We start from the raw sequence: 27,151 nt of genomic DNA on the forward strand, positions 1-27,151 counted from the left end.
CCAGGCAGAGCCAGCCCTCCCCAGCCACCAGCATCCTGCCCCAGCCCATGCCCTGGGCCAAGCAGAACCCTTCCCTGACATGAGAGACAGGATGGTGATTGGCCTTTGGCTTTTTCCTAGAGACCAGTCAGTGTATGAGGTCTTTCCAGACCATGCACCCTGCCTTGTACCCTGTTCTTCCAGCCCTGACTGCCAAACACGCCCTGTGGAGTGTCTGGCACCAGGCTTGGCTGTTATGCACGGGGAAGAAGAGTGGGGGAGACAGCCCCCAGCTGTAGGTCTTCTCTCTTTTTGTTACTGAGAAGCAGTGGGGTCAAGGAAGCCAAAGTGCCAGCGTGCAGGAACTGCTCACCCTTTTGCTGGATGCTGGCATTCAAACAGGATTTGTCTTCTGGTCTTTAAGTGACTTCTAAAGAAGGTGACCTGTCTTCACTCACAGAACTGCCCCTCAGAGACAACTTCTCCATGGTTTCCAGGAACATTGGTCTTCCACATCCAAAAGCTCAAGGTGTCTCTGCCTTTAGACACCAGCACCCCCTTAGGCCACCAGGAAGTGTGGCAGTTTCTTAGCTTTCACTGTTTGTCCTAAATCATTCAGGTCTGCATCAGAAGGAAAGAGACCCAAGAAGGAAAGACTCAGGAGCTGATCAAGCACAAGGAAGGAGCCGCTGCTTTTCATTTCCACAGTGAAATCATCTCCACACTTAAACAGTGAGCTGCTGCACAGACAGGTATTGAATGAGGCTTTAAATTGACATTTAAGCCACAGACTGCACACAGATAAATGGCCGAGGATGGGGACACCCAGAGTGGAGAGGGAAAATGGAACCCTCTTCATTACATCTCACCTCCAATGAGAGAAACTGTTTTTTGCTTCTGTGGCTCAGGGTCCTAAGGAGGGCCACAAAACCCTTCAGAAGATGACTGTATCAAGGTAAGAAAAGCATAATTATGGGCTCAGCAGGGAGAGGCCTCACCAGCATTTTTCAGTTCACCCCAATTAACTCTTCCTTGTTATCCAGCCACCAATGACCTGTACCACCCTTCCTCTCTCTCACCACAGATAATGACTCTTCTCTCTCTCTCTTGGCTAAGCATCCACCCATTGCTCCTGAAGTGCTAATTACATTTTAGTCATAATTTGCTTAATCAGCTGCCATAATTACATTAAGCAATGCCTTTCTACCTATATACAGCTTGTAGTTTGGGTTGTAGGCTGATACAGACATGGGATACCAGTACCCCAGTCTGTCTTGTACAAGCTATCACCTCTCTGCAAACCCTGCCTCTCAGCCACAGTGGTGTTCCTCTGAGAGAAATGGGCTTTCACTTCCTTGCTTCTCTTATTATTAATGTTCAGAGTTTCATGCCAAGCTAGAGGAATAATTATTTCCTCTTTAATATATAAAAGTGGCTCTACATGGAGAAAAATAATTTCATTTTTAATAAACAAAAGTGAGGTTAGGTACAGAAGTGCATAATTTCCTCTCACTTTTTCACTTATCTTTAGCAAGGGAGTAGCCCTGTTCAGACTTGATGCCAGCTCTGTATACTGGTAAAAAAGGACAAAGTGTTGCAGACTGGGAGACTGTAAATGTCTATTACAGAATGCTTCATATGTGCTTCATATTCCCTGCTGGATAAAGGAAAGCAGACTTAGAAATTTGAGTGATTCTATGAGAAACAAGAGTCTTTTGCCTGTGACCTCAGTAGAGCAATGAGGGTGGCAAGTGTGCTGTGAAGCTGTTGGAATTGTCAAAAACCAGGAAACCTGAAGTTCCTGTTGCAGTTTCCCTAAGGAAAGGACATCTCCCCCAGCCCAGGGTGGGCTAAGCCAACCAGGGTGGGAAAGTTTACTGGTGTAGTCCATAAATGTGGCAAGACATCAAAAGGGAGTTCACCTGGGCAACTGGGGGAGGTTGAAAACCTAAGTTGAGCCATGGGCCATTTTCTACAATTCAGGCAGAAAGTTTATTTCTTCTTGCAGTGGCTAGAATGCAACTCTGGAAATTATAAGAAGGCACAAAAAGTTTGTCATGCATGAAGTCTCAGGTGGAGATTTACATTAGACTGAGCTTCAGCTCACACACATGCCCTGGGCCAACTCCTGCCTTCCTCCTCTGCTGTGCTGCAGATAAAAGAGTGCAAAGCAGTCTTGCTACCTCAAGACAGCCATTGACTTGGAGAGAGGTCCTTGAGTGTCTTTTTAGAGGTGTTTTGCCCCACAGAAGCAAAGCCAATCTGCCAGGGCTGATCCCTGCAATCCAGTGATGTGGCTAATTGAAACCACTTGATTTTGAATGCTTAATATTTGTTTGCACACAAGATGTAGTCCACGCCTTTTTTGGAGAAGCCACGAGGCAACTGATGATTACATACAAGAATACAGACATCTAATTGTGTCATTTGTAAATTGGCACTTTGTCCGGATCCCATGTGAGGTGCTGAGGTCTGCTCTGTTTCCCAGGCAGCTCCTTGGAGCCTCATCAGGAATTTTCTGGGCCCTTGCTAAGCCAGCTGCTGTATTTCATAGATGAGTTGCAAGTGATTTCTAAACAGTGGTTGCAAAGCTTCCTGGGATGAATAGATGTGACAAAAATGCTTGATTTCAGCTCTGCTCTTGAGCTGCTGTCAGATACAGCTCAGGATTAAGTCAGAAGCCTAGCACAGCACAGGCAGCAATTCCTGCTCTGTTCATATATCATTGCACTTGGCACAAACTTGATACTGAGGGAAATAATTGGTGGGGCTTCTAAGGTACTGAAATATATATTTCTATCTCAACAACTTCTGGGGTTTCCTAGTGAGCTACTGAAGATTTAAATCCAATGAGGAATTTGATATATTTAGATAAGCTTGCACAGGGTTGCCTAACTTCTTTCCATTGAGGGTGGCAGAGCACTGGAACAGTTGCCCAGGGAGGTCTCTCCCTGAACTCTCCCTCTCTGGAGACATTCTGGCATCGGTGTCACCTTCCCTAGGTGACCCTGGCTTGGTAGAAGGGTAGAAGGGACTGAATGATCTCCAGAGGTCCAAACATTACTTGCTGGTGACCCCCATTCTTATTTCTACATCCAAGCAGATTCCCTGACTCAGAACATCCCAAGCCCAGATATGGCAATGGACATTTTGCACCTTTGTGGTGCCCAAGCACATTGTTTCCCAGTTCAGCCTTGTCCAGGCAGTTTCCAGGCAGTGCCCAGACAGCCACAGGCCTTTCCTGGGTCAGAGCATCCGTGGGGATGGCTGTGTCATGTTATATAAAAACCCAGGACTTTTGCACAGGAGGCCACAACTTCCATCAGGGCAGTTAGATATTCTACCTCAATGGATATTAAGCACAATAAAAACATGCTGGCCTCTATGGCCTTTTAGTTCATCATTTCAATTTAACATAGCTTTTTACCCATACAGAATCAGTAGAAAGCATTTTTTTCCACAGTAGAAGGACTTGACTGAGAAGGTCAAGGGAGAATGAAATGAGATCTTTTTTGTAACAGAATCAAAGTCCTACACAAGGGAGAAATTTCTATGCCAGGAGCAAATAATTGCACACAACTACACGTATCTATAAGTGAGAGACTTTATTTGAACCAATTTTTCAAATACAGACATCTGTATTATTCTCACTTCTCGGGAATGTTTTCTGCTCATTTTTGAAGCTTGCAACCTTAGGACAATATTCAGGACATATGTGTACATTAGATCTCTGCAGATGGACACATTCATAATGCACAAGTACAATGAGTGAGAGACTCTTTCCAGATCCTCACACAAGAGCATCGGAAAGGGGCCGCTCTAATTGTCAAGTTCTGCTCTTTTTAGCTTCCAGACACGTCACAGTTCTTGATACTCTCTAGGCTGTAGCCACCTTCTTCAGGCCCCGATTTATTACTGTGTTACTTCAGCTGTATGCCAGTGGAACTCCTCAAAATAGGGCTTAGGTGATGCACAGGGATTTGTTTTATTCATTGGGAACAGGCATGAGCAGAAAAACCAAGCTATTGGGTGAACAGTTCACCTGGGATTTTCTTTTGTGAGAGTAGTCTAGGTCTCAGGCTGGGATTTCATTTTTTAGAAGTGACCAGTGGTTCTGGGTGTGTAATACATGAATCTTGATGTTCAGAGCATACAGGGGACCTGTGGCTTGGACCCCAGTGAGGTGTCTCTCAAGTTGGGCACTCCAGATGTGAGCCACTGGGGTCTCTAGCCTGTTCTGCAAATCTCGACCTTCACCTCTTCTTCCAAGTATTGCTCAACAGAAGAATGTAGTAATAAAGCATTGTAGGTAAGAATGCAGGCTCGCACATGACCTGAGATCAACACCCTGAAAAATGGATAGAGGGTAGCGCTTTCAGGACCACCTAAATGACTCATGATCTTCAGTTCCATTTTGGAAAATGACTGGAGAATTTCAGGCCTGAGACCTCCCAAATGCACTGCAGAGAGGAGTTTGGACATCCTTCAGCATCTGGGCCTTAGGAACTTGCGTCTCTTTGAAAGCCAGTGAAATGTGTGCTCTCAAGTGCCCACGTCACTTAGGTTATTCTGAAAACTGTACCCTATATACATATAGGTAGATAAGGGGCAGACTTTCACAGGCACAAGAGGCAGTTAGACATGTAACTCCCATTGATTTTTTTTTCCCCCTCGGGGACCTGGAAAATCCCCACCCCCTCCCCGAGGAGTTGAATCCTCCTCTCGCATTATTTTCACACCAGATTAACACCACTGGTTCCAGTGGAGCGACTCCTGAGTTATCCCAGTGTGAGCGAGAGGAGAACCAGTCCTGAGGTGCTCTAAATATCCAGTGAAAGTGCTAATGTGGCAATGCAGAAAAGCAGGGAATCTGAGCACAGGCCTGGAAGAGGACCCCCAACGTCACCTCTGGTGCCGCTGAGCTGCAGGTGACCACCAAGCAGACTTTTTAGCCAAGAGGAACCACAAAAACATTCATTCAAACCCTTCCCTCCACCTCTGCAAACCACAGCCACTCCACTTCCTTCCTAAGACACCTATGACAAACAGCAAATCCTCAGTATGAAGAGTAACAAGTGCTAGTTTGCTGTTTGGAGACCACAGGAAAAAAAGAAATAACTCCTGTGGGGAGTTTGGTGTGAACTCCCCCTTCCTTTCTTTCTCCTTTCCATTTTTTCTAAACTCCTCTCCATCAGTCATGGCTCTTTCTTTCATCTGGAGTAACATGTTTCCCAAGCAATGGTGTTTATGTGGTCACCACAGGTGAGTTCCTTCTGGCTAAAGCCTCTCATTGGGCTGCATTAGGGTTTAGGATTGGAAAACACTGTGTCTGAAGGGATCTCAGCAGGATGCCCTTCCCCTCCCTTTGGAATGTGGCTCACGGAAAAGCTCCTTGGCTGATGCAACTATTGCAAGGGTTGTGGGGTTTCATCTGCTATCAGTGCAGACAGTCAGAATGCCACAAGCATTGCAAGTCAGACCAAATTCATGCTTACAATCTACTGCATTGATGGACAGTTTATGTTGGATTTTTCTTTTTTTTTCACTTTTTCAAGGCTTAGTCTAGTGAAATGTAGTAGTGAAATGTCAAGAGCTGGCCTACAGCTGGTATGAGCATTCAGGATAGCTGTGGGTCACTAGCATATCTTAACGACAGGGACATGGAAAAAGCCCCTCTAGGACCCTGAATTTCCACAGCACTGCATGGTGAGGTCAGGCATCATATTCCCAGTGTGAGTCACTCTGGCATGCCCTGCCCTTTTTTTACATAAAATAACAACCACAGAGCACCCTCAGGAAAACCTCTACCCTCTTGAGGGAGAGAAAATTAGATACATACTCCCTAGGGAATTCCTGTTGGTTGTTACAGTGGGAGTAGGAGAAAAGCTTCAACTACTCTGCTGATGACTCTTTACCCCACTCTTTACTTCTGGGACCTCCTGCCTCTTCTGCTGCTTTCAGCTCACTTGATGTCTTGCTAGAAAAATCATTCCTCAAATACCCTTGTTCTCTTTCCAGTTTCCGTCCCATGCTACATCCTTTATAGTGTTTCCTTTTAGCCTTTGAAAATCTGGCTGAAGAGGCAACTCAAGGAAATCCAAATGCTTTTCTCTGCTCTCTTCCTGTACCCTGAAGACAGCCCAGCTTCCTATACAAATCTTGTGTATTACACATTAAACCACTGCCTGCTCAAGGCAGGGTTTGTCTCTGTGCTCTCTCTCACGCTCTCTTTGCCCTGACTCTCTGGCAGGATCAGGACACGGTACAATAATAAAGATAGGGGGTGCTTGGTTACAGCCAGTAATTTTAAACTGGAACCAAGGGAGAGGAATTAGTATTTAAATTATTTAGGTTTGCAGTTGGTAACCACATATCCCATTCTCTTTGTGGGGGGAAAAAAACCAAAACACAAAACCCAACCCTTTGTTCTCTAAGCAACATGGCAAAGTATGTTCTCACAAACGGTGACAAAACACGCGCGATGCCCCAACCACCAGCCAAGGGGGAGGCAACATGCGAAATACAAAGGTCCCTGGGGAAGGAAAGTTGTTTCATTTTTTGAGGAGGGAGGAAGGCCTATGTCCAGGAAGACATGAGAAGTGGTTTTCTTTTCCTTATAAAGTTAAAAATAGTAATAGCAAAGTGGAGGCAAGATGAAAACTTTGGGGTCTGAAATCAGAAGAGCAGGGAAACCATATGGTCTTTGCAGAAACAGGCAAGACAGAAAACCTTTTAAAATGGTCATGACAGGAGATAAGGCCAAACAAAAACCATGGTCTCTCCTTCCTGCCCCTCCCGAACACCTCTCCCACAAATCCGGAGAGCTGAACCTCAGTTCTCTCAACTTGGTGCTAGAGACACGGGGTGTCTGCGCTGGGCTGGGCCCCTTGTGTGCTACGAACAGCAAACATACTGTACACCTCTCCTCCCTACGCCTCAGCCCCCGTGTCCCTCAGAGCGCTCTCCCTCCCAAACACCACCCACACCCCGCTGCTCCCATGGCAGACACGGGTGGGGTGCTGAGACCTGACATACGGTCCAAGCAATGCCTGATGTCTGCGCTACATTTGCTGAATTGAGGTCAGGCTGGAAGGTGTCTCAGGGTTTACCACCCATCATGACATGGGAATATTAGCATATATATCATTTATGAAGTATGACACAATACCTATCTGTCAGTCAGCCCATCTTTCTACCTATTTAGTCTGTCTAATCTACTTTAGCTATCTACGTTTCACTATCTCTATCAATCATCTATTGCTCCATATTATCTAATTTCTTCCTGTCTCTCTCTCATCTTTTGCACTCTAATCTTTCTTTCTCTAGCTATACTCCCCTCTCTCTCCCTATCATCCATCTATCCACTCAAAAATCTTTCCCCCCCTCATCTCTCTAATCCCTGTTTTTAAAAATCTTTGTCCAATCTATCTCCCACTCTCTCTTTCCCTCTCTTTAGAAAAAAAACCCTCCCTGTCTCTCTCTCTCTTATTTCTACAGAATGCTAGGAAGCACATGGAAATGAATCCCGACATGTTTTGATGGCACTTCCAGTGAGCAGTCTACGTTCAAAGCGATAATTTCTGAGGAGACACCGTTCATCTTTTCTCCCTATTTCCAACAAAGAGATGGAAGAGAACAAAGGAGTAGGGCAAGGAGTGCCAGCCATCCCTCCAAAGGCCATGGGGCTGCCACTCCGAGAAGCATCGGCCATCAAAGGATGCTGGAGCTGTCAACATTCCCATCCTTTGGTCTTCCTGCTGTGAGGACAATTTTATCCTGGTCCTGCAGCATCACACAGTTATGCTGCAGGGTACTCTGTCTGTCATTGCCAGCAAGGCCAGGAAACCATGCAGGAGCTGCTGGGAAAGCACATGAAATTAATCAGGGCAGTGAAAGAGCAGTAATTAGCTTTTATGAAAGCCCAGATACTACTAAATGCATTTTAACTGTTTGCTCTCATAGCTCATAAAGACAGCAGCAGACCCAGATGGCTGTACAGGCTCAGAGTTTGGTGTCTGTCTGTCCTCTGCTAGGACAGGCTGGGTGGCACCAGGAACAGCCTGCAACCTGTGGGAAGCAGTGATGGAGATTTAGGAGGTGGGGCTCTGCCCACAGCCATAAATGACAGCTGCAAACCTTGGCCCTCATTAGATCTGGGTGAAGCACCCTGGGTTTGGCAGGAGCAGGAATGAGGTACTTCTCCAAGTGCCACCAACTGGCTCCTAGGCCACCAGGCCTCGTCCTGCCCGTGTGCCTATTTATTCAATAAATACTGAATAGTAATTGGCCCAATTTATTTTGCCAAACTGAACATATTTGGGGGGCATGCTATGCTACTCAGGGACTTCAACTCCAGCCCAGTGGGATGAGCATCATCCTGCTGTGGCGAGAAGCTCAGGTCCTAGGGCCCTGTCACCTCACAGCCCTTGGCAGGGGTTAGACCTTGGGTGTGGCTCAAAGCTGGTCCCTCTGCAGGCTCATACCTCCAAGGCCACCACAGTTCTCCAAATCAGGGCCTAGAGGTCTCCTAGAGGGATGCTTTCAATGATCTTTCCTAAAACTGATTTTGCTACTTTTTGAGCAGTGCTAACACCTTGCTCAAAATCCGAGCTTGCTCCCCTTAAAAATCCCCTCAGTAGTGCCAGGGAGAGCAGTCAGTCACTGACTGGTGGCCAAGGAGCACAGCTGGGCCATGCAACAAGTGGCCCACCAAAGATCACGGGCCAGCAGGATGTACGGCAGCATAGAAATGCGACACGGTGGTGTTAATGATAATTATTCTCATTTATTATAATTATTGTTCAGTTTGAAAAAGGAGCCTGGAGCCAAGCATTATGCTAATTGGCACATTTTCTAGTTGTTGTTTTAGTTCTGAAAACAAACTGGGGTTTAGTATTTTTTTTTGTTCATTTGTTTGTTGCGTTTGGTCTTTTGTTTGTTTTTTCTTTCGTTCATTCCATCACATTGAAAAAGGAAGAAAAGAACCTTTTTTTTTCCCCCCTCTTTTGTTTTTAACTCACTCGGTAAGTCTGGACTCCTCAGATGAACGTAACATTGCACACACACACACTTGGAGAAGAGAGAGAGGAGAGAGAGAGAGAGAGAGCGCGCTCGCAGTGGGCAGACAGACACACGCACGCGCCAGGTCAAAGAACTCTGATACAGTGCAAGAATTTTCCCAAAATGATTGGATCATCATTACCAAAAACTTGCCATAACAACACCAAGAAACAAAGAAATGTTTAAGCCACACTGTTTGACTGGGATTTTTCCTGCTTTTTTTTTTTTTTCTTTAAATGTTTGCCACACAGAGAGAAAAAGGGTTTAAGTGGTAATGGGAGAGGGACAGACAGGCTCACAGATGCGAGCAGGAAGGGGGGAAATCGAGATTGGGGTGGGAAGGAAGGATAGAGGATAGGGGGAGGGAGGGAGGGGCAATGGGGAGTCATTTCTTAATGTTCAGGCATTTTCTTGGTCCGCCTTGCTCTCTTCTTCTTTCACCTCTTCCTGCTGGGCACTTTCAGTAGGTTTGGTTTCTTCTACAGCATCTAGTGGAGAAAGAGATGGTCCAGTGTTAGTCAGCCATGATCTAGAGCATCCTGCATATGACAGCCTGATGGACTGCATGGCTCCAGGCTTCTCTGTCTCCAAAATCACCCAGGTCTCAAAGTCCCTGGAATTTCTGCAGCATGGACAGAACATGCCAAGGTTCAGCCCAGCAGGCAAATATGTAACTCTAACAAACCACCTTCAGCCAGAAAGCATGTGCCACTGGAAGGAGCTGCCTTGTTTGCTGCTGATGTGTCAGACAGCCACTGCTCATTTCATTAGGGGCACTGATTGGACTCCTGGCTTATCAGCTAGATCACACACCCTTTCACAGAACCCACTGTCTGTGCCAACCGCTGTTGAACCATTGTCTCCCAGTTACAATACGGATACTCCCAGCCAGGCCTTAAAGAGAGTCACAAAGAAAAAATTCTATACACACCTGAAGCCTGAGAGACCTAGAGGGGAGAATTTTATGCCCTGTAACTGAGACTTCTATCACACTGAGCAGAGATCTAGAGAAATGTCTCTAGCCTTCAAGAATTTGAGCCTTCATCCAGAGGTTGCCACATCTCTCCAGTTTTCTGGTCTCTCCTTTCAAAAGCAAAGCTGCCCTGGGGGGAAGCAGTGAGTATAACTGGAAGCTGGGTCTGCCTGTCAGTCAGACACCTTATTCTGGCACACCATTCACATGAGAAGTTAAAACTAGTGCTAGGAGCTATCCCACAATGAGCTAGACAGAGGATCAGAACCCAGGGGAAGGCAGAGGCAGCCAGGAGGAACAAGATAAATTAAAGGAATGCCCCTCAAGCTGGAGTAATCTCACTCCTGGGTTTATCTAATCCAAGCCTCCTTCCTTGCAGTAGTATAAATTTAATTGTCTCAGAGTTTCTACTGCCCAGCTCTCATCAGGGTACACTAACACATTCCCAGCCTTGTTCAGAAACAGTGCATGTACTGTGTGGATTGCTTTTTACAGGACAAAGTGGTGGTGGACCCAGGGCTGCAGGGCTGTCAGAGAGAATAATGCACAAGGGTCTTAGAGCACTGTAGTGACTGGTCATCTCTATTGCCATCTGTCCCTTTCCCTCACTGGGTACCAGTCCCACACATACGCAGTCAATGGAAAGGTCAAGCAAGAAGAAGTCCAGAACTGGGATAAAGAATAGGGAAAATAAATACTTGGGATACAAAGAACTGGGAAAAGAAACAAGCACTGAAGGACTGGGTGGTGTGGGACAGACCACATGTCATTGCTATGACACATACCTGTACCCATCTCATTCAGAGAGCACTGTGGGTTCCCTGCACAGTTCTGGCTTCTCTGATGTGCTATCCAACTAAATTGTACCAGTAAATAAAATGGGCCAGGGGCTGCTCCCTGGCCCTGAGGCCAACTGGCACCACACTGCTTATGTCCATATGGCTAAACTCTCCTGTTCTGCAGAACAGGGTAGCTGTGTCTGGGACCTGTCTGATGCAAAGCTACTTGGTGTACACAAAAATCACACCAGGACCTGTGCTGTCAGCCTAACAATGAGGATGTTCAGCTGCCAGTGTTTAGTTTGTGAGGATTAGCATACTCATACCCATGTTTCATGAGAATGCTAACTGGGATGTAAAACTTTCCTTACTGACACCATTCACGCATTTTGGTCTGGTCCATTTGATGCCATCAGATGGCAGACTTGTATTTGCTTCCAATACTGTCAGTAGGTGCTACATTCCTGCTTCCCTCTTCCCTTCAGCTCTTTTAGCCTAGGTTTTAAACATATTACTAAGCACCACTTTCTTATGAATCACCTTTAAGTTGTGTGCAACTTTCCATTCTGAATCATCTTCATTAAAGGCTCTGCTTCTGGACCTTCAAATACTTTTTACCTTGGTAAATTCTGACTGCTGATTTTCCAGAAAGAAAAATTTCTGTGGGAACATCCCCATGGCCTCAGCCACTGCATCTGCAAACCCCCTGTCAGCAAAAACAACTGTGGACTTTTCTTCCCTTGATACAGAACAGATAAGCAGGATGCTATTCAAGGACTCCATCTATATCTGGTACAGCTACCACCACAGACCAGAGACAAAATAGGCTGCTGATTAAAATAGGATCATAACAAATATCATTGGGAGGCAAAGCCTGGCCTACTTTTTTAATTTTCCTGAATGAGTTGATCACTGGGAGGGAGGACAGTCTCTTTAAAGCTCCTCTTCAAGGCATTCATAGCAGGAGACACATTGAATTATGAAGCTGAGAGTAGAATCCCAGTGTGCAACCATCTACCCCTAAATCTGAGCAAAAAGACTATTGTTAGCCAGCAGCAAAGTCTGATTTCTTATAAGGATCTGAGAAATCCTAGTAAGGCAGAACTTCTGGAGTTTTCTCCTCACATAAATGGAAGATGAGTGAAAGAGCAACAAAGAGACGTAACGTGGCTTCAGGAGCACAAGTGCTGACACTGCTTTTCATTGTGCTTAAAACATTTTGCGTCTTCCTACCAAAAATATGCACAGGTTTTAGCCAGCAGTCCCACAGCCCCTTCAGGACAGCACAACAGCAAGCACAGGGACAGACAGACACTGGGGAGGGTCATATACAGCTGCTGTGCTACCAAGTCACGCAGATGCCCTGTTTATCAGCATCTGAAAGTGGAGTTCAGTTCCTACAGTGGTGGGCTCTTGACAGGAGGGATGGACAGGAAATCTGCTCACACTCAAGGTGGAGGAGCTGGCAGTGATGTTGGTTAGCACACAGTGCTCCCATGCTGTGCTTGCTCTTAGGATGAGCAGGCAAGTTGAAACACAATTTTCTGCCATGTTCTATTCCTTGTTAGCTCACCACAGTGGCAAATCTAATTTCCAGAGAGTGCCCATGGCGCCTAGAGATCCCTGGCTGGCAGAGGAACCACACAGAGGTGCCTCACTGTCCCCATTAATGTTCTCTGGGGAGCAGATAGTGGCAGGCTGATGACTCTCTGCTGAAGAAGGCCAGAGACTGTACTGATTTCTGCCATGGATGAAATAGACTGGACTCACTAGGATCATGGAGCAGCAGGAACAATTTAAGGTCACTTCATCACACATTCAGGTCAACAGAGAGGGGTCATACAATTCAAATATCGGACTGTGCATATCCCAAGGATTAACAAGAACTCTGGCTTTTGCAATAAGAATTATCACACAAAATTCAGTGAATCACTCTCTTTTCTCTTGCATGATATTGAAGCAGTAAGGGGAAACACTCTGTGTACTGCTACACCCTGCTAAGCTGTGTCTTATTTCCTACCTGCCTTACCAGCGCTTCATCGATCTTTGGGATGAGGGAAAAGAAGCAACCTGGTGTTATTATGTAGTAATGAACTTTTAGCAAGGAGAAATATCATGAAGGAAAAAAGAATTCAGTACAAAAAATATATAAAAAAAAACATTTCAAGCTGTGGCACTGCTAAGGCACAGCAGTAAAAAGAAAAGGATTCGCTCCGCACAATGGGAGCAATGCATCACAACCCCAGTGACATCAGGGCCAGTTAACAGCAGTTTCTGATTCACAAGGAGAGGTGAGACAGTTTATCTGACTCACCAGTTTGTTTGATGCAGGCTATTTCTGCAGTATGTTTTCTGGGCTTTCTCCAGCCTTGTTTTCAGTGTCCCAGCAAAGGGGGACAAGGTATCCCCTGGGAGATTAGTAGATAGCTGTCCTGGGAATTCCATACATCAGAGTGGATAGCTCTTACACTGCTTTTTACCCAATACTAGTCTTGATTTTCCACTTTTTTGAACTCTGGGATATCATACCTGTGGGTTTGCAGTGGATAAATACCATTATGCAGCCAGAACTGCACAGTTTGGGCATTTTTCATTCACTTTGCCCTTTGTTGCAAAGGTGACAAAAAGGTGGTTGAGAATTCAGGCCATCTCCCATTTGAGGAACAAAAGCCTGGGTAGCCAAACTTCCACCTGTCTAAAGTTGTCTCCCTTCTGAACATGCCAGCACTGTGAGATCTCCTGCCTGCACAATCAGAGTCCTCTGTGTCCACTTTGCAAGGGACAGAACAAGCAGGAAGCAATGAGCCCTTTCTTCAGGTGGGCCTGGACTGGGGAAGCATCAATGTGCTCATGGTGACATCATGAAATGAGAAAGCTGAAGCTGGAGTGGATGGACATCTCACCTAACTCCAGACATCTACAGAAAGACGTCTGCAGATAATCTTCTCATCCCCTCCTTTCTTCCTAAATAGTGGAAATAAATAGGACATTTCTAAGACTCTATTAACCTGTCTTATTTGGAGGCCTACTTTAGGACAAGTTGAAGCCTGGGAATATCTACACCTACAGCAAGCCAAGGTGGAGATATTCACATTTGTTCTAGAGCACCCCAGCTACAAAGCAAAAAGAAAGACCCACAAAATGAGAGCGGAGGAGAGAGAGCAGGAGGGGAGGTAGAACTGTAATATAAAGGAAAAAAAATAACAAATGAACTTGAGGGGTGGCCAAAAGCAAATTCAGTCCTGAAGACAAAAGCAAGAATAGCTTGGTCAGAAAACCAAAAAAAAGTCACTTCAAACTAACAACAAAACCAACCTAGTTTGTGCTTGCAATCACCACCCTTCCAGTTCTCTTAATGCACGTCAGTCATCACTTGCACTGTTCGTGGTTACTCTAGTCCTGTGGTCCCACTCTTCTAGCTTTGAGACTTTTGATTTTTATTTAAATTTTTGAAAATCTATGCTGCAGTCCAGATCATCTTATAGCACAGGATAATTTTGCCAAAGAGAAATTTTGCTCATCTGTGAGCTGAGCTGCCACTGTTCTCACTTCCATTTAGCACTCTGGATAGTGAAGTCAAGTTGAGAAACCTTTTGGGCAGCCTTGGACAAAGCTTAAGCCGTTACTGCAGAGTTGTTTAAAGGTAGAGCTGCACGGTGGGAGAGGCTGATGTGTGTTTGCTTCCCACAAGCTGAAGGGCCTGTGTCAAAGAGAGGCTTCATACCTGCAGCTCCAACCAGCACCTGCTGGGGAACAGCATTACATGTGGGAGAGTAACAACATGGGAGTGAGATACAGAGCCTTGCTGCAATGGGGTCTTAAAGAGCTGCTGCTCCTCAGCACTCCACTTATTTCCTGGAAAGGGTGAGAGTCATGTCTGCGAGCCCTGCTGGGGAGCAAACGCCTGGAACATATGCAGCTCTGGTTGCTGTGAAGCTGAGGCAGGCACGCAAGCAGCAGTTCTGCTGGATGGTGGTGCTTCCAGCTGCCTTTGCTGATGCTGTGCTCTAATGGCTGAGCATGCAGGCTCCTCTCCAAGTCTCTCCACTGCCCTACATTAGTGAAATTAGGTTGAGTGGATTTCCGGGTAAAACACTGTCTCTTGGGACCTGCCCAGCTCCCGTCTGACTTGCCAAGATTAATTAAATCAGAGCAGACATCAGCTTATGACCACAGTAGCAGCAACCTCTCTGATGATCATTTCTTTTGTGACTGGTGGCTTGGGTTTTGTTTTCCTTTTTGTCTCTGTTCCACTGCAGATCTTTAAATTACCACAGCCAATGCCAAGAGATGAGAAATTGTACAACACTCTGGGATTCTAACACAGATGCAGAGATTTTGCTTTTGCTGCTTTCTTGGTGTTTGCATAATTATTGCTGATATTGATTGTGCAGCTAGAACTCTCCTGTGCATCCATGCTGAAGTACTGCCCAAATCTACTCAGACACTGCTCTCTCTAGCATTTGTTGTGCTTCCTCTTTTCTCTGTCCTTTGCCAGCTACAGCTTGGGCAGAGATGGAACTGAAAACCTGCTCCTCATCCGGTTGTCACTCTGCTCCCAAATATTAATCTGGGCTTTCCTATCCTTTTATAAGCAGATCTCATATGACCCAGGAATAACTCTACTTTTTTTTTTTTTTAGGCTAAGGAGTACTGGAAAGCCTCATTTAAAATCCCTGCCCTGAGCATCTCCTAGTTTTAATGACATTTGGATCCAGATTTGGATCCAGGCTTCACAGCTTGATTCATCTGTCCCAATCCATCTGTCCTTCTAGCCAGCCAGAAGTCTATTCCAGGCAGACAATGGTAGGTCTGAGACTGCTGAAACAAGACACACTTCAGGTTCAGAGCTGTTGCTTATATAGCTCTCTTTCTGATCCATGTTAGCCCATTGCAGTCAGCCCTTTGATGCATCATATGCAGAGCTAAAATCCTCCACTCTCCCGACTTGCTGCTTCTGAAAACAGGTAGACTTATGCTGTGCCAGCTAAACACTGAGAAATGAAGGAATTGGGTACTTCAGGTAAGTGTCTGGTTCAGGGTATTGACTTGTATGATATCTCCCAAATCCCTGGTGAATCCCTCACCCAGTAGACACAGACCCATGGCACTGATTCCTGTGAGCCCTGGGGGTCCTGGTGAGCACATGACACCTGGGAGATCTGCAAGCCCTTGGTGCAACAAGGTGCTGGGGAGGAATGTCCCCAGTGCAAGTAGCAGGCAGGAGGTCCAGGGAAGTCGCCCAGTAATTACTGGAAAGAAGCAAGCAAGTCAGCCTGTTAAGGGTGAAACAAAAATGTTAATATGGCCCCAATACGTGGTAGCTTGGGCCTCCTATTCCTGTACCACCTCATATTTTTTCCAAAAACAGGTAAGAATGTTTCAGTTGCCCCAGCAGTGAGAAAAAAAACCCCAAAAGCCACAACTTCTGCAAGTCTTATGGCTGGAAACTTCGGTCCAAGATTGGACAGCTGCCTCCTTTTCTGATTCTGCTAAATCCTCAGAGGATAGCCAAACACAGTTCTGTCACCCCAGCTGCCTTTGTCAGGCTGAAGAGCCAGTGGCTTTCCACTCCTTCTCATGCCACCCCATGCCTTTCTTCCTCCAGCACCACCATGGAAATGCAAGCCTGCACTGGCATCCATGTGTGCAGTAGATGGAAAGGGAGGGAATGGTGGGAGAGATGCTCAGGGTGTGCGGCAGTGGGGAGGGGGTGCTGAGCGGAGTCAGGCTCACAGCTCCACTGCAAAGCATCTTTCACAGTGTCTAGACACCAGCTGCCAGGTTGCCACGGAAACTCCCCAACTTTGGCTGAGAGAGGGAGCATTGAGGTCTCCAGAGAAATGGGAGTGATGGAGGAAGAGGGTGGGGAGAGAAAAGGGAGGATGTTCCTTGTGAATGTGAGGTGTTAACCCTGTTACAGCTACGTTTGCAAATATTCTTCCATCCCGGAGAACAGGAAAGAAGCAGCTCTCTTTCTTTCTTCCACTGCTGTTTCTTTCCCACATCCATGGATGCAGCCAGACATGGAAGCTGAGATAAACGACATGCCTGCTGCTGACTGTTCATTTATTGCTGCCTATTACCAGCACTTTTGTCCCAAACTTCCTGCCCACTGTATCCATACCTGGGCAATTTCAATCCAGCTACAACTGGAAGAAGCCCTGCCAGAGCAGTTAGGTTTTCAGACAGCGAGAACTCCTTTAGCAAGGCCAGTCCCTTGGCCACTGTCACACTACAAGCAAAGGCAGCTCCAGGGAGGACAGGGTGCTCCCTCCTGGCAGCAGTGTCATGTCACAGTGCTTCTGGGGGGATGTTCTGTCACACCAGAAAGTGGTGGGTGGGTGGGAGGCTGTGTAGTACAGTGGCCAAAGGCAAGGTAAAAGAGCTCTTTCAGGATGAGAGTGCCCTGGAGGCAGGTTTTTTACACTGGCATCGAGTGGCCTCCTACCAAACAGCATCAAAGGTGCTGTCACCTCAACAGACTTCTACCAAGGCTCCATGGTCTTCACAGCCAGGGAGCTTGATGGGGAGAAATAGGAAGTGATTTGTGCAGGGTGTCCCCAGCCACCAGCTAGGATCAGAGTTGATCTGATGAACAATCAGGTGCTCAGCTGTCCTGATGAACCAGAAGGGCTCCCTCCAGGAGTGGTTCCAAACTACCAGCCCCACTACCTCCTGTGTTCATTACTTCACCTGAGGAAAACTCTAGAAAAAATTACCCATAAGTTGTTCTTTACTCCTCTTTTCCCCTGCCCCTGTTGATTTCACACAGGTCCTGCAGACCAGAAAGGGTACTCTTTAATTCCTTAAATACCTTATGATTCAAAGAGTTTGAATATAGCAGTTGACAGCTGCTCTTGGCACATGTTCCTCTTGGAAAACAGGATCTGACCCATCTTTCCTCCCTTGCTGGTTTAAGTTCTGGAGGATGGTTTAGAAAGAGAGGGCAAGTGAGGGGACAGAAGAACAAGGTCTTTCTAAGACATTTCCATTTATTCTTCAGCTTCTTTAGAGCAGCTGCCCTATGAGATTATGGGGGAGAAATCAGAGGAAAGATAAGAAGAAATGGAAACACCCTAAATAGATAAAGGCCAATTGAACCTTATTGAAGTGACAGAGTGTGATTGTTCTACAGCCAGGACATTCCAGCAAAGTAATTAATTCAGGGAATGAAGCTTACAGCACTTTGGGGATGGAGGTTTGAATTTGGAGAGGCCAAGCAGATGCACAGAGAATAGCACAGCAAGTGACAGAAGTTTGACAGACAGATCAGGTCCTCAGAGGTCTGCCCATCTCACAGCTCTGCTGAGCAGCCTGGCAATGGTGGTAGGATCAGTAGGGGGGAAAAAATTAACCTGAAACTGTGGCAGACTGCTGGCATTCACACACTGCTGATCCTGAAATAAAGAGGGTTAAGAAAAGGAAGGAAACGTGCAGAGTGGTAGAACCTTTGAGTTCTCCATCTACAGCTCCCACCTCCCCACACAGGACTGACTGTGAAGCTCTTCTCCTCCCCTTCTCTGGTGAAACTGGCTAGGGAAAAGAAACTAAGGGAGGAAATCTTCTGTAATTGCAGCAAAACGGTCTAGAAATTCCTTCAGTGCATCCAGAATTAATGTGCTGCTCCTCCCCTCGTACTCCTCCCCCTTCAGCTGTCGGTGGCAGGAAAACAAATTGCTGCAGCCCTTACTACAAACCATGCTCCCGCCTCCCTTCCCCCAGCCCAAAAGACATGTGCCATTCATAAGCTGCCTGGCTGCTGGTCTCCATTATTAAAGCCTAGAAGACTGATAAATTGGGGATTCATGGAGCCTGCAAGCCTCCAACAACCACATTGCCATGGAAACCAGAGGCAGCCTCCATCTCCAGCAGAAATGATATTGATCTAGCTGAAGGCAGAGAATTACAATCAAGGGGAGGATATAAAATGTCTCTTTTTCTTCCCTTTGCCATCCTCCCATTTCGAGTTTAAATGAAGGAGAAATTTCATTTAGAGATCATTAGTTTGTTTCCGTCCATCATCGTACACCAAGGCTCTGCAAATTGGATGCTAAAATTAATTAAATGCCTGTTGTCAGGCTTTTCACAGACATCTTCTTGATAACTGTCTCCAGTAGCTGCAACATCAACATCACCAGCTCTTTGCATCAAAGAAATTGCTAATATTTCCCAAAAGCACGGCTGATGCACACCCATAGAATCCCAACATGTTTTGTGCAGGATGAAACACAGGCACTGCTCTCCAGAAGGCAGTTTAGGCTTTCTGCTCTACCCAGGGAAACTCCTGGGAGTCTTTGCTTCTCATTTCATCAGGAGGAGGCTTGAGAGCCCAGAAATAGGGAGAGGCATTTTGAATTACAAACACTTGTGGGAAAAACCCCATTTCTAGACATCACAGTGGCATTGCTGGTGCAGAGCAATTCTCCCCACTTCTTAAAATCCCTTGTCTGGGACTGCTTAACAACTGCTTTCCCAAGGATGGAGAGATCAGGAGTCACAGCATCTGTCCTGCAAAACTGGGTGGGCAGCTGGACACTTTCCCCAGAGCATATAAAGGCCAGACCCTCCTGGTTTGACTTAAGGTAAGAGGTTGGGCTGTGTAGTCATCCCTTCTGCCCCAAGGAGTCTCTGTGACCAGAGGTGTGTGATGCTTACCCAGTAAGTGGCCAGCTCCAGAGCAAAGGAGGTGTAGGGCAGCCCTGAGCCTGGCACTGGCCATTTTCAAAGAGCCAAGCTGTACAGCAGGAAGGAAGGAAGGAAGGAAGGAGCTGCCTGGAAAACCTCTCATCAGTGCTTTTATTGCCAGCACCAGTCTTCTCTGTGAAGGTGGCAGCAGCTTGCATCAGTAATTCTGATTTTAATTCAAATTTGGCAAGCTCTGTTTTATTTTATTTTTTGACCAGTTCTGAGAGCCATTTCTCCCAGTTGGAGAGGGACTATCGAGTCTCTGAACTGAGTGCTGTGCCAAGCGAACCGATGCAGCTGTCCCACAGTAGCCATCTCGGTTTAATTGGCTTTTCACAACAACAATTCCATCAGGCAGATAATGAATTCGGCCGTGACATGAGGGCACTCGGTGGGACAGCTGCAAATGCTGGGGAGACCACCTAGGGGCACAGCCAGGCAGCCCCATGCCCTGTGCACAGCCAGCTGTGCCATAGCCAGGTTGCACCATCTCTCTGGAGCAGCAGGAATTTTTGGGTGGTCAACAGCTCCTCAGTACCGTCCACTATGGTGGAAAAAAGCACCCTTACAGGGAGCTAGCACAGCCCTTTGCTGAGCTGGTCTGCAACAACAAAGCTTCTCCTCCTCATCAAAGGACCTTTGGCCCTGACTCAGCTGTGGGACCAAGCAGTAGCTGCTCCTCCACCACCTCCTGTGCAGCCAAAGTCTGCCCCGAAACCCAGCTCTGCACAGGTCCAGCAATGCTGCCAGTCACCACAGCTTCCCGTGCATAGTTTGTACGCTTTTGGCCAAGTTTTGGTTTGAGCACTGTCTTTTTGACATCCATGGTCACAAGAAGAGGGCCTGATATGAGGCACGGGCTCATCAGGCCTGAGTTGCTCTAACACTGCTCTGAAATTGCACTGAGGCATAGGAAGTGGCACCCCACCATTTTGTGCTCTTATGGTCTCCTCCTGCTGATTTTGTTTGCTGTAAAGGTCCTTGGCTCTGGTCTTGGCTGCTGGTCACAGAGCGATGTTGTGAGGTATCCATGTGAATGAACACGTCTCTCTTACTCTTCCTCTCCTGCTGGAGCTGTTCCAATTCCATAAACCATTAAATATTTATTGGGCCAGAGGAAAACATTGACTCTGTAGACCAGTGGTGAGGGCACTCATCTGGAATAGGGGAGACCAAATGCCACATCCTGGCTCCAGCAAACAATAAATAATTTATACAAAGTGGAATAGCTCCAGCAGGAGGGATCAGGGGAAAATGTGTCCAGCAGCCCAATGCTTGCAAAGCTCACTGCATTTCAGCTTCCTAGCATGAGGCCCACCCTGTCTTCTGTCCCATTCAGGGAGGACCTGACCCTCACATGCCAGCTACTCTAAAAGCAGGCAAAGATTTTCTTACTATTTTATTCTACAAACCCCATCATTCCTGGCAATGGTATATATTATGTTTGGGTTTGTAAAAAAAAAAAAAAAAAAAAAAAAAAATTAAAAAAAGGTTATCACAGAGGATTTCCAGCCCAGCAGGACTCAGATGCCCTTCATGGTTTGAGCTGCCATCAGGCTTAACTCCTCTGTTTGGTAGAACCATGTCTATGTGTTTTGCTATAAATGAGACCAAGAAGTAGTTGCATGCTACATCAGTTAGGAGCATCTGGAATTTTCTTCTTCTTGCCTGATGTAAAAATCAGTGACTCTATCCATCTTTCTCATAGTCGTGTGCCTTCAGCAATGAGAAAGTTTTCTATCTTGAGGCACAAAAAACCATTTTCTTTCTCATGTCCTTTATTGTGTGCAGTGAACAGTACTGGCTTAGTGTCTCTGGAGACCAAAATCTTCTGCTCAGCAGCAGTGCTGTGCATTTCTTCCCTGTGCCTTCCTGGTGGGCCTCAGCTGTGTTTGGGACAGGTTGTGTCATGGACAAACTCAGGTTTAGTTTGCCTGTCAGGGAAACAGGCACCATGCTTGGCCACGCTGGTAAGTCTCCCAACAAAGACTTGGCAATAGGACTGGGATAGCTTTGTGGAAATGTATCTTCAACCCCAAAGATAAGCTTAACCCTTGTCTTTAAGTTCAGCATGTGCCAAATCTGTTTGCAGTGCTTGAACAGAGTTGCAAGATCAAGGGGACACTCATGCCTCCTCATTGTTTGGCAATAAAGAGGTTACCTCCTTTCACCACCTGGATCCCTGGTGTACCAGTTGAATAAGGGACTGTGAAGGCAGACAAAGGCCCAGACAGAATTGCTGTTCCTATGAACTGTAGCAGCCCTACCAAAGTTAAACTCACAGCAACCCTCTGATCAGATCCCATGAATGTGGGGGATTTTCATCCCTTCTGACAACAAGGGAAAGCAGAGGACCGTTGTTAAAAGATTTCACTGAGTGCCTCCCAGAGGAAGAAACATAGAGACCATTTGTGGGCGGGTGTAAGATTAAGATAGACTATTTCAACTCACAGATATTTCTGAAGGAGGGCAAACCCAGTCCCAGGGTTTGGTCCTCTGTGACATATCCCTTGTTTCAGCACCAATGACTGGAGGCTATTCTGAACTGCTTGTGACACTGAGGCTGAAATCATGGGTGAAATCCTAGCTGTATATAAGCATGATAGGTAGCATGGGATGTCTAAACCAGAAAACATACGCTATTTTTTGGGTTTCCCCCCTAAGCCCACACCCAGTAAGGGAATCATATTCATTTGAAAACTAGACAGTTATGGACTTAGTCCACACAAGCTTGCATTCACACCTCTCTGTTATAGGCTTGTGTCATTTCCAAATCAATGTGTGCCCCAAGCTTTTACGAACATCAAAGATGTTTTTAAAAGTACTTGTCACTACCCCAACTTTAAATTATTTTTACTTCCACCTCTTCAAGTGGTTATCAAGTAAAGTCTTTGAAACATTTTTCAGCTGCTAAGACAGTCTTTTCAAAGTCAACTGCACTGGAGAATGCTCCTGCATAATGGTCACAGCTGTTGTTCCTGCTCTCCTATCCCTTTCCCTGTACCTGCAATGCATTATCAGCTATGGTTCTGTACCACTGCACCCACTTCAGCACTGGGATTTAGATGCTCTTCCAAATGTCAGAGAGATTTTCTTCTTCATTAAGCCCTGTAGGTTACAGGTAATGTCCGGTTATCATTACTACCATTACCAATTACTGTGTTTTGCTGAAGGAAGATGGAAAGGTTGAATAGTGTCTTCCAGCTTCTGCTTTCTTTCATAATGAAAAGAGGACTCATTTGCTATTGCCTCAAGGTACAGCTGGGAAGTCTGTCGTTCTTTGAACACTGGATAATTGGGACCTTATGACCTTTATCTAAGACTTATTTGCATGAAGCTTTGAGTCTCACTTTTCTGGTCATTAGGGGAACAGCATTTTCCTTTACATCCCTGGACCCTGTCCAGCTTTCCATAGTTCTTTTCCTGACTACACTACAGCCTAGAAAAGGGCAGGTGTCCAAGGTGGACCTGGTGACTGCCAGGACTTCAGCTGAGATTTTCCACTCTGTTCCAGTGTCCCATGCTGACACTGATGTAGCTAAGGATGCAGAAAATAAAAAAGAAACATTTGCACAGATCAAATTCACATTTGGTGATGATATAACCCAGGCTCTTTACATGATACAGGCCATTAGAACTGAAGGATATATAAAGGGAACCTTTGGCAGGGAATACAGATGTAGGAAAGAAGTCACAGTTCTAGTAACCTGCAAAACCAGACCAGACTCTTCTTCAAAGAGCAGCAAAGCACACAATAGCAGTATTTGGGAAATACTTAGGAAACCCATTATTTGGGTTTCCTACACACATTATTTCTGATACGTTCTCTATTATCTGCCTGAAAGATACCCAGATATGAAAGCTAGGAAATGAGGAAGACCTCCTTTAAATCAAGCTTGCAGAATTAACTTATTGAGAAATATTGTGCCTAGAAACATGTTCAAATTGAGCTTGTGTAATATGGTTTTTCACAGGTCTACTGGAGGTCCAGAACTGGAGGTGGAAACTCTCCCACAGAGCTGATGCCAATGGCTTGACTTGTAAGCCTTCTGTCACTGCTTACATTTCCCTGGGTTCTCTTGGCCACTGCCCAGTCTCACAGATCATCATAAGGCTAAATAAAATATTTCAGTAGTGTCTTTAGAAAAGGAGTCATTGCAGTCATCAGTGCTCATTCAGTAGCTGTCTGCAGAAAGGAAAGAGGTTGGTGTGCATAAGGACTGGGATGAGGAGCAAAACAGAAGAAATAATGCCTTTCTGGAAACGTGTAAGAAGTTACAGCTTTTTTTGGACTAATGTGAAGAGTATCTGTCATTCCATCTCATAAAATAGATTTGCAGATTTGAAGGGAGTGCAGAGAAAAGCATGAGAGTTCCTAAGAAGCATGGGAATAATTTCATATAAAAAGCAGTTGAAAGCATTGCTTGTGTTTTCTTCAGGAAAGAGATGAACAACAAGGGCTATGATACTATGCCCTCTGTGCATAAATGCATACTGTATGATGCTATATACAATAATCAAAGGCATGAAGTAGGGCTATCACAAGCTTTTGCTGTTTCTGTGACATAGCACAAGTACAGAAAGATATTGAAAGCAATGGTGGCAAATTTATCACCAAATTTTATGGCCATTGTGCAGTTGGTTGAAGTTGGGAAAGCTGTTGATACTTAGTCAGATATTTTGTGTGCATATACATACACACATATATATGCATGTGCCATATAACACCACAGTTATATTAGCATCAAGAGAGAATACATCATGCTTTACCTGTTAAACCAAATCTTAGACAGTAAAAGAGAGGGATAAGTCCCAGCAGCAGAGAAGCAGTTTACCCTTGATCTGCCCATAGCAATGCTTTGTGCTAGCCACAGTGAGAAGTACAATAAATGGATATTAGTTCTGATCTAGCTTGGCAATTTCTGTGTTCCTCTACTAGTTATTTGCATGGATCCTTCTGTGTGCAACTTCACCTTGCCAGAGTCCATGAAATTTCCACAGAGATTGGAAGTGATACTGCACTGACATTGATAATCCAGTATTAATGCACCTATTAAATAGCTCTTGAGGAATGTCTAACTAATCTGACTGTGCTGACCTAGTGAACTTTCCAAATCCTTTTCCTCTGCATGTGGCAGTCATCTGTACCACAGAGTCAGTATTTCTACTTTTAAATTTCAGCTTCCTGGAACTGTAAATCCCCACTGATACTCTGCAAGTTCATATCTATCTGAAAAGTCCAGTCTACTTGATCCTAGTGTAAAGAGATGACACTGGTAGTGGTGCAGAGCACTTCTGGCAGCTACAGCAAACAGCCATCACTTAAATTTGTCTGTCTGTCCAGACTGTCCATACATCTGTTATTTGAGCCCTTCTCAGCAGAAATTTTGTTTATCGTGTATGACAAAAAGTCTTCCTCCCAGGGAGTATTTTCTGAATATGATCTGAATGCAGATGCAGCGGGCCACTGTGGAAAACACTGTCATGAGAGTGATTTAGAGCAAAATCTAGGAGGAGTTCAAGCACAGGTGTTGGCTGTAGAGAGCTGTGTGTTAGCGTGAGCAGCTACTGTACAACGTGACACACGCTGTGACACTGGCAGGCACTGCCCTAAACAATGTCACCCATACACGCGGTTTGGAAGAGCAACAGCTGTAGTTGCCAACACCAGAAGGGGTGAAAGATTGCTGTCACCTTTCCTATAATTTGCAGCCTTCACAAAATAAGCCAGGCAACCAGCCTGGAGTGTCCATGCAGTTCTTACTGAGGTTCCAGAAGAATTGGTACCTCTTAGGTATGAAGGAGTGGTTACCCTGCTCTCCTCAAGAGGCCTTTTCCAGAGCTGGCCCACACCTTTTCATCAGTAAATATGTTTAATGTCACCTATGATTTTATTAAAAGAGGTCAAGTACTGCTTCTCCATCAACCCCTAGTGCAGTTCCCACTCCTAGAGTCAAGCTGCATCTCATTAGGAAACAGCAGACCTGAGGCACACTGTGGGACAAGAGACAGTATTGTACTGCAATGGAGGAGGAAATCCTGCAGCTGTTCCAGGTTGTGTGTAGGAAAAGTGTGACATTCCACTTTTCTCACCCTGCTCCTCATAAGGTTATTTGCACCAATGTGAGCCCAGCTCTGAAATAGGTGATATATACCCATGTAGACACAATGCAAAGATTAAAATTTCAGAGTAACTGAGAACTAGACTTCGTACATCAGGATGTGTCAGGCAACCTAAACTGCATTAATATAGTCTTACTTTGTTGCTGGAGTAGTTCTACAGACAAGAAAATGATGCCATGCTTGCTTAGAGTTGTTCCCTCTGGGGCAGCCATGGGAAGACTACTCTGTTTGCCTTGCTTTCCGTGGCTGCCAGGTGTAGCAGCAGAGATAAGCTCCCTTGAAACAGGAATGACAGTGAGGTTGTTCTGCCTCATGCCAGCTACTCGTGGGCCAAGACTGAAATTCCAAGTCACACAGCTGCAATCCTCTTGCATAGTGCAGGCTGCACGTTCTGGCTGGCACAAGACAATAGACAAGTCTCCCTTTCCAAATCTTTATACAGCCAGTTCTCCCAAAGTGCAGCAAGCATTGTCCTTCCATCACTAGGGGGACTGAACTGAAAACAAAGAATTGATTCAACTGTAAACCATGAAAAAGGATCCACAGGGACTTGTTCCCTCTGAGGAAGTGAAGCTGGTGCCTCCCAGTGCTCCTTGCTTGCAGGATACAGGGTCCTGGGGGAACTGCTAGCCCACTTACATCCAAAGCACTTGTCACCTGGCTGATTTTTTCATTTCAGCTGTGAAGCTGCTCCATTGTCAAAGCTATTTCATGAAGCAGGAAAAGCATTCTTCGTTTCCCAACAAAAGAAGATCCATTTGTTTCCTTAGGCACAGTTTACTCTTTCACATTTCTGGGCTTTGTATTCTTACCTGACAATCTGAGAGTGCTTTGATGTGAGAGCCAACCAAATTTGGAGGTGAGACTTGAAAACTTGTGAAAGCAGAAATCTAATCTAACACTGTGTGACATTCACCTCCTCGCCTCCCAAGAAGGATATCATAGCCCATCTTCTTCCATAGTCTGCTGTGCTGGATGCTGATCTCATTTCAAAGTTGTGCTACCAGACTCTTTTCAGTAACCTTCATGGAGATTCCTTGGATTTAAGCCAATGCAACCATGATTAGAACAAGTCTCACTTCCTCATCCATATGTAATGTATAAATTCCCTCCACCACTTTTGGATTTTGTTCTGTTGAGTAGGTTGGCATCTAAGGGAGCCTCTCGAAGCATAATACTAACACCGAAGAGCCAAAAGCTGGATCATAAGAAGAAGACCTATAAACCTAAGTCTTGACAAGGATGCTCAGATGGCAAGACAACTTCTTGGCATTCCTGTCATCCACCAAAAGACATGAAGAGATTTGAGAGACTGTCCTTCCTACATCAATCCTTCATTGCCACTGAACAAAGCCCACTGACTCATTTCATGCCTTATGCAGTTGGAATCCATCTCCTTTTTACTTTTAGATACTCTGAGGATTGCTTAGGAGCTGTCCTGCTGTACAGCTGGGAATGCCTGGTGTTCCAGACCAACTGCTATTGGGTACAGGGCAGTTGTTTGAAGCTGTTTCCTAGGCCACTACCAAAAGACAGAGCATGTAGAACT

The 27,151-nt window shown here is 45.6% G+C and overlaps 1 protein-coding gene across 1 annotated transcript in view; it reads right to left on the reverse strand.

The window, feature by feature from the left end:
• Positions 1 to 3,567: 3,567 nt before the first annotated feature.
• Positions 3,568 to 27,151, reverse strand: part of GAP43 (growth associated protein 43) — a 54,795-nt gene continuing 31,211 nt past the window's right edge. The window contains exon 3 of the mRNA XM_015643789.1: positions 3,568 to 9,527. Coding sequence (XP_015499275.1) covers positions 9,439 to 9,527 — 89 coding nt within the window. The 3' untranslated portion in view covers positions 3,568 to 9,438. The remainder of the gene's footprint in view (positions 9,528 to 27,151) is intronic.

Source organism: Parus major, chromosome 1 (genome assembly GCF_001522545.3).
Source record: "Parus major isolate Abel chromosome 1, Parus_major1.1, whole genome shotgun sequence".
Taxonomy (NCBI): Eukaryota; Metazoa; Chordata; class Aves; order Passeriformes; family Paridae; genus Parus; species Parus major.